Source organism: Enhydra lutris, unplaced genomic scaffold (genome assembly GCF_002288905.1).
Source record: "Enhydra lutris kenyoni isolate GAN:26980312 unplaced genomic scaffold, ASM228890v2 scaffoldscaffold13, whole genome shotgun sequence".
NCBI classification, from domain to species: Eukaryota; Metazoa; Chordata; class Mammalia; order Carnivora; family Mustelidae; genus Enhydra; species Enhydra lutris.
This window is the reverse complement of record NW_019154097.1, coordinates 2248490-2261512: the sequence shown is the minus strand read 5'-3', so window position 1 is coordinate 2261512 and position 13023 is coordinate 2248490. Positions and strand designations below refer to the sequence as shown.

Below are 13023 nucleotides of genomic sequence, written 5' to 3'. Positions count from 1 at the left end.
CTATACTGCAACAGATTAATATATAAACAGATATGAGACTCCAACCATCTTTTATTAAATCAAGCATCTGTTCTTCTAGTTAAAAAAAATAGTTTTAAAAATATGTGTAAGGGGGCGCCTGGGTGGCTCAGTGGGTTAAAGCCTCTGCCTTCGGCTCAGGTCATGATCCCAGGGTCCTGGGATTGAGGCCCGCATCGGGCTCTCTGCTTGGCGGGGAGCCTGCTTCCTCCTCTCTCTCTGCCTGCCTCTCTGCCTACTTGTGATCTCTCTCTCTGTCAAATAAATAAATAAAATCTTTAAAAAAATATATATATATGTGTAAGGGTGTCTTTGTGTCTCAGTTGATTAACCATCTGCCTTCAGCTTAGGTCATGATCCTAGGGTCCTGGGACTGAGCCCCACCCACACTGGGCTCCCTCCTCAGTGGGGAGTTTGCTTCCCCCTTGGCCCCTTCCCGATGACTCAAGCTCTCTCTCAAATAGATAAAATCTTAAAAAAAAAAAAAAAAAGTCATTTATGTTAATATGCAATGAGTATATTACCTTTATTCTTTTAATAATTTTTATTTATTTATTTGTCACAGAGAGAGAGAGAGAGAGAGAGAGAACAAGCAGGAAGAGCTGCAGGCAGCAGGAAAAGCAGGCTCCCCACTGAGCAAGGAGCCCGATGCAGGACTCGATCCCAGGACCCTGAGATTATGACCTGAGTTGAAGGCAGACACTTAAATGAATGAGCCACCCAGGCGTCCCTATATTACTTTTTTTTTTTTTAAAGATTTTATTTATTTTTTGACAGACAGAGATCACAAGTAGGTAGAGAGACAGGCAGAGAGAGACAGAGAAGGGAAAGCAGGCTCCCCACTGAGCAAGGAGCCTGATGCAGGACTCGATTCCAGGACCCTGAGATCATGACCTGAGGCGAAGGCAGAGGCTTAACCCACTGAGGCACCCAGGCGCCCCCCCATATTACCTTTTTTTTCCCTTAAATATTTGTTTAGGGCTGCCTCCTGACCCACCATCTTTCTTTTCTTTTTTTTAAAGAAGATTTTATTTATTTATTTTGACAGAGATCACAAGTAGGCAGAGAGGCAGGCACAGAGAGAGGAAGGGAAGCAGGCTCCCTGCTGAAGAGCCCGGGGCGAGGCTCGATCCCAGGACCCTGGGATCATGACCCAAGCTGAAGGTAGAGGCTTTAACCCACTGAGCCACCCAGGTGCCCCTGTATTACTATTTTTGAAAAGATTTTATTTATTTGGGAGAAAGAATGAGTGGAGGAAGGGACAGAGGGAGAAGCAGGATAAATAAAACCCTCAAAAAAATTTCTCAGTTTTAATTTCTAATATGGTAAACAGATATAAATCACATAAAAAGAGCTCTTTGAGGGTCCTTGATATTTTTTTTAAAAGATTTTATTTATTTATTTGACACAGAGAGAGAGAGACAGAGAGAGGAGACACAAGCAGGGGGAGTGGGAGAGGTAGAAGCAGCCTCCCTGCTGAGCAAGAAACCTGACCAGGGATCAGGGGGTGTGTGGGCGGCAATGGGCACACTTGTTCCTGAGCCAAAGGCAGATGCTCAACGACTGAGCCACCCAGGTGCCCTGTGAGGGTCCTTGATAATTTTTAAGAATGCAAATGAGTCCTAAAACCAAGCTTCCAAGCAGCTGCTAACAATATAGAGAAAGAAGACTATTGAGGACAGAATCTGTCAATGATCTTTAAGAGTAACCCAGTAATGGGGCGCCTGGATGGCTCAGTGGGTTAGAGCCTCTGCCTTCGGCTCGGGTCATGGTCCCAGGGTTCTAGGATCGAGCCCCGCATCAGGCTCTCTGCTCCGTGAAGAGCCTGCTTCCTCCTCTCTCTCTGCCTGCCTCTCTGCCTACTTGTGATCTCTGTCAAATAAATAAATGTTTAAAAAAAAAAAAAAAAGAGTAACCCAGTAATGAACCAGATCTCTTCTTAGCATTGTTGCTGTATCCCAAGTTTTGTACATTCAGGGAAGACAATACAGCACTAGAATAACTTTTTTTTAACATCTCAACATATCTGAGATACTTAGGCTTAGTTCAGTATCCCATACCAAGTTACGTAAATCACTCCCACAAAATATACTATGCTTGGGGGCGCCTGGGTGGCTCAGTGGGTTAAAGCTTCTGCCTTTGGCTCAGGTCATGATCCCAGGGTCCTGGGATTGAGCCCTGCTCTCTGCTCAGCTGGGAGCCTGCCTCCTCCTCTCTGTCTGCCCCTCTGCCTACTTGTGATCTCTGTCTGTCAAATAAATAAATAAATAAAATCTTAAAAAAAAAAAAATATATGTATACACTGTGCCTGAACTTCTAGAAAACTCTTATAATAAAGCATACAGTGAAGACACTCACTGGCTTGCCAGCATGACTGGCAGTTCCCGCGATGACAAGGTTCTTCACATCTATGAAGGCCACAACGGAGTTTCCTCCCACAAATCAAAGGACACTTGTGCTCCTTATCCTACAAAGAGATTCATATTTGTTTGTAAAATTATCTCCATTTACACTTTCCACAAACAACAAGAAGGTAATAAAAAAGGCTCTCCAAATTTATGGTGAAATGATGTCTGGGATTAGCTTCAAAATAATCAGAGGGAGTAGGTGTGGATGTGGATGAAATAAGATTAGTTAAGAGCTGGTCATTACTAAAGTAGGATGTTGGATATGTGAGACTCATACTAATCTCTCTGCTTTTGTATATGTTTGAAATTTTTAATAAGAGGAAGTCTTTAAGCCTTCAAATACTGATTCATAAGTCTTGATACGTTGTCCAATTTTATCACTCTATATCTTGTCAATATGTAAACTTTAAAAATAACAATTACATGCAATATACATATATAGGTGAGTGTACACATGCACTACTTTGGTACTGGCACTGTGTTGCCCTGTTTATACACAAAACACACATGCACAACATGGTAACACATTACTGCTGGGCAGTGCTTTCTTTATTTAGTTCCATATAAGTCAATTATTCAGATAACTGAAACGTGCTCCTTTCAAACTGCCTTACTCATTTTGCCTACTGACCTGATCCATATTGTATGTGAAACCCAAAGCCTGACTTGCTAAGACCAGCCCAGTCTGTATGTTGGGACAGCACATAATCTCCTGTGGAGGACTGTATGCTCATCCAGTGATCTTGGATTCTGGAGCCTGAGGCCTTCTGTCTTTCTTCTTTCTGTCTTTCTCCCATGTTGCCACAGGCTGACCTGGCTAGGACCTAAAATGGCCTGTCTCTTTGGGCAACTCTCTTACTGCTGCCCAGGGGCCCCTCCCAGTGATTTCTAAATCTGGGCTACATTCCAGATGGCTGAGGCTTCTAGATGCCCAGCCCTTGGATGAATGCAATCTGACTGTATCTAATGATAGGTCCACTTACCACACAGCAGATCTCATTACATTTATGCCGTCCACACAACCGTTTCTTGTTACACCGCTTATCACACATAAATGTAGCATCTGCTGTGGCCAATTAAAAAGAAAAAAAAAAAGGGCAAGGATATAAACATTCAGCAAATATTTGAGTGACTACAAGCTGAAGAAATACAAATGTAATAATGTAAATAAGTTAGTTATGGTGAAAATACATATAAAAAGATACTTTTCATTTGTCAGTCTGTCAAAAAAAGACAATGGAAGACTGAGTAATATTCATTATGGGTGAAGGTATAGAGAACAAGGCACACTCAGTGGATAGGAGTATAAAGTTTTGGTGTACATAGTATCTATCAAAAATTTCACTGGAAATTCTATCTTAAGGAATCATTCCTACATATATACTTTCAAAAGTGGCTAGAGCACCAAAAGCACAAGCAACAAAAGAAAAAAAAACAAATTGGGATAGATCAAAATTAAAAGATTTTGTGCACCAAGGACACCATTAAGAATGTGAAAAGACAGCCCACATAACGGGTGAAAAGATTTGCAAATAATCTATCCATACGGGTCCAGGATCCAAAATACATAAAAACTCTTACAACTCAAAGAGAAACTACCCAATTAAAAGACTGGCAAAGGACTTAAAAAGACTATTTTCCAAAGATTATAAATGGCGAAGTACATAAAAAAATGTTCAATGTCACTAAGGAACAAATGAAAACCATAATGACATATCACTTCATATATATTTAGGGAAGCTATAATAATAATAAAAAATATATATAAAAACCCAAACCAAAACAAAACAAAAAATAAGCATTGGAGAGAATGTGGAAAAACTGAAACCCTCAGACATTGTTGAGGGGAATGTAAAATGATGTAGCTGCTATGGAAAACTGCTGTGGCAGTTCTTCAAAAAATTGCACACAGAATTACCATATGATCCAGCAATTCCACATGTAGGTACATATCAAAAAAAATTTTAAACAGATATTTTATTTTATTTTTTTAAAAGATTTTATTTATTTATTTGACAGAGATCACAAGTAGGCAAAGAGGCAGGCAGAGAGAGAGGAGGAAGCAGGTTCCCCGCTGAGCAGAGAGCCCAATGCGGGGCTCGATCCCAGGACCCTGAGATCATGACCTGAGAGGAAGGCAGAGGCTTTAACCCACTGAGCCACCCAGGTGCCCCTAAACAGATATTTTAACCAAAACTTGTGTACAAATGTTCACAGTAGCACTAATCGTAACAGCCAAAAGATCAAAACCACCCAATGTCTGTCAACAGATGAACGAATAAATAATTGTGATATATTCACACAATGAAATATTATTCAGTCATAAAGAGGAACGAAGTTCTGATATGTGCTACAACATGGATGAATCTTGAAAACATGCTAAGTGAAAGAAGCTAGGTATAAAAGGTTACATATTATATGAGTCCATTTATATGAAATACTCAGAATAGGTAAACCCAGAGACAGAAAGCACATTAGTGGTTCCCAGGGGTTTGAGGGATGAGTGAGTGAGGAGTGAAAACTTAATGAATACAGGGTTTCCTCTTGGGGTGATGAAAATGTTTTGGAACTAGACAGAGGTGATGGCTGCACACAACACTGTGAATTTACTACATGCCACTGAATTGTATACTTTAAAACGTTCTGTTCTATGTTGCGTGAATTTTATCTCAATTTTTAAAAATGGGCTAGGTACTGAAGTGTTTATGGGTGAAATAATGTTCGAGATTTGTTTTCAAAGTATTCTAGTGAAAATAAAATGTAGAGAAGGGAGGGATGGGTGAAACAAAAAAGGAAAAATGCTGATAACGGATGATGGGTGACAGGTACTTAGGGGTTTATTATACTAATCTTTCTACTCTCACTTATGGTTGAAATTTCATCATAAAGTTTTAAAACATCAGACAAGATGGCTACTGCATTATCTGTAGTGGGTAAAAACTGCAGACAACCCGAATGACCACCCAAAGGGCAATGGTGAACTATGGGTGAACTACAGGGCGGCATCCCCACATACAGAATACTGAGAGGGAGAGCTATATACACTGACATGGAAAAATGTCTTTTGATATATTACTGAGGGGAAAAAAAAACCCCAAGGTGAAAACAGCATGTTTAGTATAAATGTAAGTTTAGAGGAAAAAACAAAACTAACGGGATGTATATACATCTAAATGAATAGAGAAGGGGCGCCTGGATGGCTCAGTGGGTTAAGGTCTCTGCCTCCGGCCCAGGTGGTGATCCCAGGGTCCCGGGATCGAGCCCTGCATCGGGCTCTCTGGCAGGGGACCTGCTTCCCTTCCTCTCTCTCTGCCTGCCTGTCTGCCTACTTGTGATCTCTGTCAAATAAATAAATAAAATCTTAAAAAAAAATAAATGAATAGAGAAAAAGATCTAGATCCATACCCAAGAAACTAATAACCGTTTCATCAGGGAAGTGAAACTAGGAGGGGAAAATTGGGTTAGGGTATATTTTCACTTTTTACTTTATATTGTATTTATTTTTTCACTTTAAAAGTGTACTAGTGTTATTTTTTCAAATTATGTCTTTAATAACCAGAATTTTGACTATGGGCTTAAGGCGGATATTTCTAGTCCCCTCCCAAACAGCCACTCTCCACCTCCTTAAGGCTAACAGAGCCTTAATTTTGTTCAGAAATTGGGTGCCCCTGTGCTCCTCAGTTCAAGGTTGACTGTAGAATAGTCTATCTACCCTGTTAATTCCATTCCCCTTGTTAATATCCGGGTTAGGCAGGAACATGTGACACAGAGTATACTAAGAGCCTCTCAGGACTGTTTTCCTTGCTGGTAAGAAGGAAGGGAAGCTTGGGGCACCTGGGTGGCTCAGTCAATTCCACACCAGACTCTTGATTTTGGCTCCAGTCATGATCTCAGGGTTGTGAGATCAAGCCTCAAGTTGAGCTCTGTACTCAGTGGGGAGCCAGCTTAAGATTCTCTTTCCCTCTGTGCTTCCCCACCTCACTTGCTCTCTCGGGGGGGAAAAACGAAGAAAGGGAAGCTTAAGAATCTCTTTCCTTTAGATGTTGTTGGGTAAGATGTGTGGATTTGCTGTAGCTAACTTACACCCATGAGGAGAAAACCAAAAAAATCAGAGAGGCTGACTTGGTGTTCTGCAATCAGTGAGACTGGAACTACCCAAGCCTGGACTTGTTCTGCCTCCATACTTCCTATTATGTGAAACAGTAAACTCCTTTACTGCTGATGTTACTTTTCCCTGGGTTTTCAATACCTGCAAACAAAAACATCCTAACCCAATACAGCCTTCTTCCTGGCCAGAATAACAGCTTTTATTTTGTACACATTTAACTTCTATCACTTTTCCAAGAAGGTTTTCAGGTGGCTTAAACAAAAGACTATGAGATGGTTAGCAAAGGACAGAATCATAATAGTATGGAATGTCAGATCAAGGAGAGAGGAAGAAAAAAAATGGTAGTCCTCAAGGCTAAGAAGGCTGCTGGTTGAGTATCTGTTCCAGGTACGCAACAGTCATATCAAGCCTTATGGGGATCAAGCATCAGAGTTAGTGTGTAAGAAGTTTACTGTATTACGGGGCGCCTGGGTGGCTCAGTGGGTTAAGCCTCTGCCTTCGGCTCGGGTCATGATCCCAGGGTCCTGGGATCGAGCCCCGCATCGGGCTCTCTGCTCCGCGGGGAGCCTGCTTCCTCCTCTCTCTCTGCCTGCCTCTCTGCCTACTTGTGATCTCTGTCTGTCAGATAAATAAATAAAAAAATCTTAAAACAAAACAAAACAAAAAAAAAAGAAGTTTACTGTATTACGGATTATTCACCTTCACCTCTACTACAATCATTTTATTATGAAAATTTTCAAACATATAAAGAAGTTGAAACAACTTTACAGTAACGATCCACATGCCCATTACTCAGATTCTATCACTACTTTTTCACATATCTACCATTCTATTTATCTTAATATTTGATGAATTTCAAAATCAGCTGCAGATATGAGTACACTTACCCTACCCTAATTTTAGCATTTCATTAACTAGAATTCAATTTATGATTTTTACTTTTCTTTTGAGGTAAAAGTTATATACAATGAAATGCATAAATCTTAAGTGTACCTTTACTGAGCTATGACAAATACATAACCCAAACCCCTTTCAAGATAGAAAACAATTACTTTTATCCCAGAATGTTTCCTCTTGTCCCTTCCCAGTCATACCTTCACTTTTGAGACTGGTACATGGAAGCTCCTATGGAAAAAGGAAAAAAAAGGTGACAGTAACTCCTTTAGGAATAAATGAAACGACACAACTATAGTATAGTGCTAAATGTAGCATGTATATCCTAAATATCCTGTACTTCCCTGGCAGTCACTTATTGACTATCTGTCTGGAACTAGGTTGGCTCAGTCTCTGTATTAATAAGCTTTACTCACAACAGGGCCCCAGGTTTACTGACACTTCATAATATAATTGTACAATCTTTGTGGTCTGGCCTCCTAATTTAAAGTAGATAAGGAGGGGCGCCTGGGTGGCTCAGTGGGTTAAGCCGCTGCCTTCGGCTCGGGTCATGATCTCGGGGTCCTGGGATCGAGCCCCGCATCAGGCTCTCTGCTCAGCAGGGAGCCTGCTTCCTCCTCTCTCTCTGCCTGCCTCTGCCTGCTTGTGATCTCTCTCTGTCAAATAAATAAATAAAATCTTAAAAAAAAAATTAAAAAAAAAAATAAAGTAGATAAGGAATTATAAAATCTGAATGGAAAGAGGGGCTGCTAAATGTATACAAAGCAAAGAAAAATAATTACCTGGCAAGGGTAGACAGAAAAAGCCATAAAAAGCAGAAAATGTGAAAATATGTAATAATGTAGTACTAGAAGCAAATAGCTCAACACACTTGAGAGCAGCCCTGACATTGCTGAAATGCAGCAAAGAATACAGTAGTTATCCAGTATTCAAAGTATTACTGTAGTAATTATATATGAATGACCCCAAAGATCACACGTAACTTGCTGAGGCATGATCCCAAGTAACAGGTGTGGAAAGGCAGCTGTGTGGGAGCAAGCCAGTCATCTCGGGGAGAGGGAGGCTGGCTGCCTACCATCTACAGCTCAATTTGTCTTTGATGTCACTCACAGGTTGCTATGTACTCAGAAACTAGCAAAATGATAAAAATATGCTTTCTTAGTGAAAATGACCCTGAAAAAAGATGCAGCTGCTAGAGTTGAAAACAGAGGTAAAAGGGTCTAAGAAATGGAAGATTCTGGCTAGAAAGATGTTTTAGATAAATTCGTTGGCTAGGTTGGATGATAAGAAAAAGTTCCCCATATGTTTTCTAGAATCCTGAGTAGCCTCATGTAAACTGCTTGAGTGAATGTTCCAGTTAATGCAAACACTGGATTATAGAGTAGAAATGACACGCTAGAGTGGTATCTATAATTGCAGGGAAAGGCAGAGTTCCTATAGATTCCTAAAATCAGAATGAATTACCAACAAAAACTTAAATACAGTACTTTTTGTTAAGAGGTAGTAAGATGTAGCATACATTTTTCAAAGACCCCCACCAAAGTGATTAAAAGAAAACCACCATTGAAGCTTTAAGAAGTAAGTTTTATTTATCGAGAGAACTCACTTCCAGGGGCGGGGGGTAGCTCAGTCAGTTAAGCGTCTGCCCTTGTTTGGCTCGGGTCATGATCCCAAGGTCCTGGGCAAGAGCCCTGGAGTTGGGTTCCCTGCTCAGTGGGGATCCTGCTTCACCCTCTCCCTCTGTCTCTCCCCTACTCATGCCTTCTCTCACTCTTTCTCAAATAAATAAAATCTTAGTTTAAAAAAAAGGAAAACAGAAAACTTACTTCTAATAGAAAAGCCCATTCCATCACAAAAGACATTTCACGAAAAATTTGGCTAAACAACACGGCGATGATCAACAGTTTCAACGAGATTTTTCACTTTGTCAAAAGGTTTCAACAGAATTCATACTGATAGTGAACGGCTCCAGCAATTTTAGAATAAAACTTATTTGCAAAAATTCTATTTACATGGGGCACCTGGGTGGCTCAGTGGGTTAAAGCCTCTGCCTTCGGCTCAGGTCATCATCCCAGGGTCCTGGGATCGAGCCCCGCATCAGGGAGCCTGCTTCCCTGCCTACTTTTGATCTCTTGTCAAATAAATAAATCTTTAAAAAAAAATTCCATTTACACACAGCTTTTCATGAGTACACTCACTGCCATGGGATCCACTATTAGAGAGAGTGAGGAAGGATAGTGAATGAGAAGCAAAAAAGCAGAGAAATGGGATTGCAGGGGAGAAAGAAACAAAATGACAGTAGACATTACTAGCTCACACACCCCAACCCTGCCTGTACGTCTTGGTCACAAAGAGCACCTCTGCGCATTACTAAAATTGTGATTACTACATTACAGTACTTCACAGTCTTCAAGGTGCTGTAGCTGACATTCAAAATATCTCTACTGCCCCATGTACTCTGCAGTTTCTTTCAGAAAAGAAACACACGGGGCACCTGGGTGGCTTAGTCAGTTAAGCGTCTGCCTTTGGCTCAGGTCATGATCCCAGGTCCTGGGATTGAGCCCCATATGGGCTCCCTACTCAGCAGGGAGCCTGCTTCTCCCTCTCCAGCTCCCCTGTGCTTGTGTTCCCTCTCTCACTATCTGTCATAAATAAATCTTTATAAAAAAAAAAAAAAAGAAACACACACAACTTTTGCCACATGTAAACCACATTATTTTTACATTTTTATTCTAAAGCTTACCTAATAAGCTAGCTCCCAGTTTATGGACTATATCCTCAGAATCATTTGCAAGTCAGCAGCTACCCAGACCTTGGGCTTGGTAGCAGTGACTATGCACTGAAAGTGGGTCAGAAATGACAAACTTATACTTGGTATGTTCTCCAAGCTGGATTACCCAAAGATTTGCACAGCAAGGCTCCTACCTTTGGTTACAAGCAAAGGAATGGTAAAAATGGTAAGATGTCCCTTTTCTTTTCTTTTCTTTTTTTTTTTAAAGATTTTATTTATTTACTTGACAGAGAGAGATCACAAGTAGACGGAGAGGCAGGCAGAGAGAGAGAGAGAGAGGGAAGCAGGCTCCCCGCTGAGCAGAGAGCCCGATGCGGGACCCGATCCCAGGGACCTGAGATCATGACCCGAGCCGAAGGCAGCGGCCCAACCCACCGAGCCACCCAGGCGCCCAAGATGTCCCTTTTCTAACCAAGAGGCCAATAAAAACTGCCCTGGGCAGAAAGTAGAAATTGACAAAACAGTTGTATAGTTTTTTGTTTTTTTTTTTTTAAAGATTTTATTTATTTATTTGTCAGAGAGAGAGAAGGAGAGAGACCAAGCACAGGCAGACAGAATGGCAGGCAGAGGCAGAGGGAGAAGCAGGCTCCCTGATGAGCAAGGAGCCAGATGTGGGACTCGATCCCAGGACGCTGGGATCATGACCGGAGCCAAAGGCAGCTGCTTAACCAACTGAGCCACCCAGGCGTCCCAAAACAGTTGTATAGTTAAGAATTAACCTTCCTCAAAGGATGGTTGACCTTTGCCATTGGCTTCAGGGAGGTAATCTCTAAACCCTTGGAATATCATGCCTGACAGAAGGAGTGGCACTCTTTGCCTGAGGCCTTGGGTCATCACAGTGTAACATAACTTAGGGTACAGGCTGGCTATACTGAAAAGTCTTAAGGTGGGGACTGGCTACACCACGAAGACCAATGATGTACTTCAGGGTGGGACTTTGGGTCACACAGTAACCATAGACCTCTGGTGACACTGAAGATTGATATCAGCCACATGGGCAGTCAACCATGTGTACACAATGGAGCCTAAGTAAAAACTGCACACCCAGGCTTGGGTGACCTTTCCTGGTTGGCAAAACTCCATGCATATTACTACCAACTGATGTTGAGAAAGTAACATTGTTCCAACTCCACAGGGAGAGGACAATTAGAAGCTTCATACTTGCTATTTCTTGGACTCTGCCCTGCATGTTTCTTCCTTTGGGTGATTATTAATCTGTAACCTTCTCCCATAATAAACTGTAAGCACCATTATAACAGCTTTCAATGAGTTCTGCTGAGTCCTTTTAGTGAATTATCAAACCCTGAGGGTGGTCTTGTGGACACTGGACTTGCAGTTAGTATCAGAATTTAGGGTGGTCTTGTGGACTATTCTAATTCAGCAGTGGTCTAAACTCTTGCAGTGGGTATCATAAATGAGGGTGATCTTGTGGACTGCGTTCTCTCCAACTTCTTAGTTAGCTAATCTCTTGTAGTAGTGCTTTTGCTCTATACCAGCATCTATCATTATCACCACTTGTATTTGGTAGAGCTATCTGTATGTTTGCTTAGCCCCATTACTGGTCTCTGAGCCTGGAATGCTACTTCCCTCTACCCCCAATACCTACCCTACAACTGGCCCCTGGTTGCTGTCAGCATACACCGGCTGGATTGAATGAATCATACATAATATGATAGGAATAAAACATTATGATGTTATATTGATTCCTCCCATCCCATCATCACTAATTTAAAAGGTATGGGTGATAACTCTAACGTTGTTTATGATTTACCTTTGTTCTGAAAGAGCATCGGCAGGAAATAACTGATGTACGAGAGCATGGTCCACAGTCTCCTTCATGGCAGAGTTTTTCGCAGGTATGAATGAAATCTTTAAAAAAATGAAAAGACCTAGGAATGAACACTGCAAGTACTCATTTTCAGACTCTCAAGTTCACTAGCCGCATTAGTCTTCTAATTCTATGCCCCGCAACTCCAGAATCAGAGTTGAGGGAAGAAGAATGTGTTCGAAGCCTCTTCCCTTATCTTTCCTTCATCTGGCAGGCTGGGCCTTTTACGGCAAAGGCAGTGCTCAGAATTAGTCCCTGGAATAGCCTCTGGAATGCATAATGCTTTGCCTAAGTAAAAAATCAGTTCTGACTTTCTTTAGGCCTCAAGCCTCAAGGCTAGACTTGAGAAGATCCTTAAAATTAGAGCCATGGATGACTTTACTGAAGTACTCTTGACTCTGAAAATCTGGGGATCATAAACAATCAGAAACCATGATCCATAACCTCATTGACTCCAGCTCCGTGACTACCTGATGGTAAGAGGCCCACCATTCATTCTGCTAAACTAGGTTTAGGACAAATCCTGTTTCAAGGACCCCTCGGGGACCAGCCACAGTCTCTTATGGCTGCTATTTAAATGTGTTTCTTTCCATCCTTTTATTTTTCGGCCTAGTTTTATTTTTAACTCTAAAGTCAGTTTTCTAAAGATACCACATAGTAGGATCTTGTGCTTTTAAAAAAATTTTGGATAGCCTCTGCTTTTTAGTAGTTTAATCCACTGACACTAATGTTATTATTGATACAGTTGGATTATATCTGCCATTTAACTTTTACTTTTCGTATGCCTCATGTCGTTTTTGTTACTCTAATCCTCCTTTACTGCTTTCTTTGGCATTAAGTTAATATTTTCTAATATAACATTTTTTCTCCTTTAATGGTATTTTTCACTATTTTTAAGGGCTTTTTTTAGTTTTTTTTAAAATTATTTTTATTAACATAAAATGTATTATTTGCCCCAGGGGTACAGGTCTGTGAA

The 13023-nt window shown here is 41.0% G+C and overlaps 1 protein-coding gene across 7 annotated transcripts in view; it reads right to left on the bottom strand.

Annotated features, from left to right (window-relative positions):
* LOC111145710 (nuclear transcription factor, X-box binding 1) overlaps nucleotides 1-13023 on the bottom strand; it is an 80882-nt gene that overhangs the window by 25125 nt on the left and 42734 nt on the right. For 3 of the 7 annotated variants that reach the window (XM_022500854.1, XM_022500858.1, XM_022500859.1), the window contains exons 10-13: nucleotides 11991-12088; nucleotides 7587-7659; nucleotides 3410-3492; nucleotides 2377-2485 (exon numbers count right to left, since the gene is read on the bottom strand). In XM_022500854.1, the coding sequence (XP_022356562.1) occupies nucleotides 2377-2485; nucleotides 3410-3492; nucleotides 7587-7659; nucleotides 11991-12088 (363 nt within the window). The remainder of the gene's footprint in view (nucleotides 1-2376; nucleotides 2486-3409; nucleotides 3493-7586; nucleotides 7660-11990; nucleotides 12089-13023) is intronic. The other 4 variants (XR_002640493.1, XM_022500857.1, XM_022500855.1 and 1 more) reach the window with 3 other exon arrangements.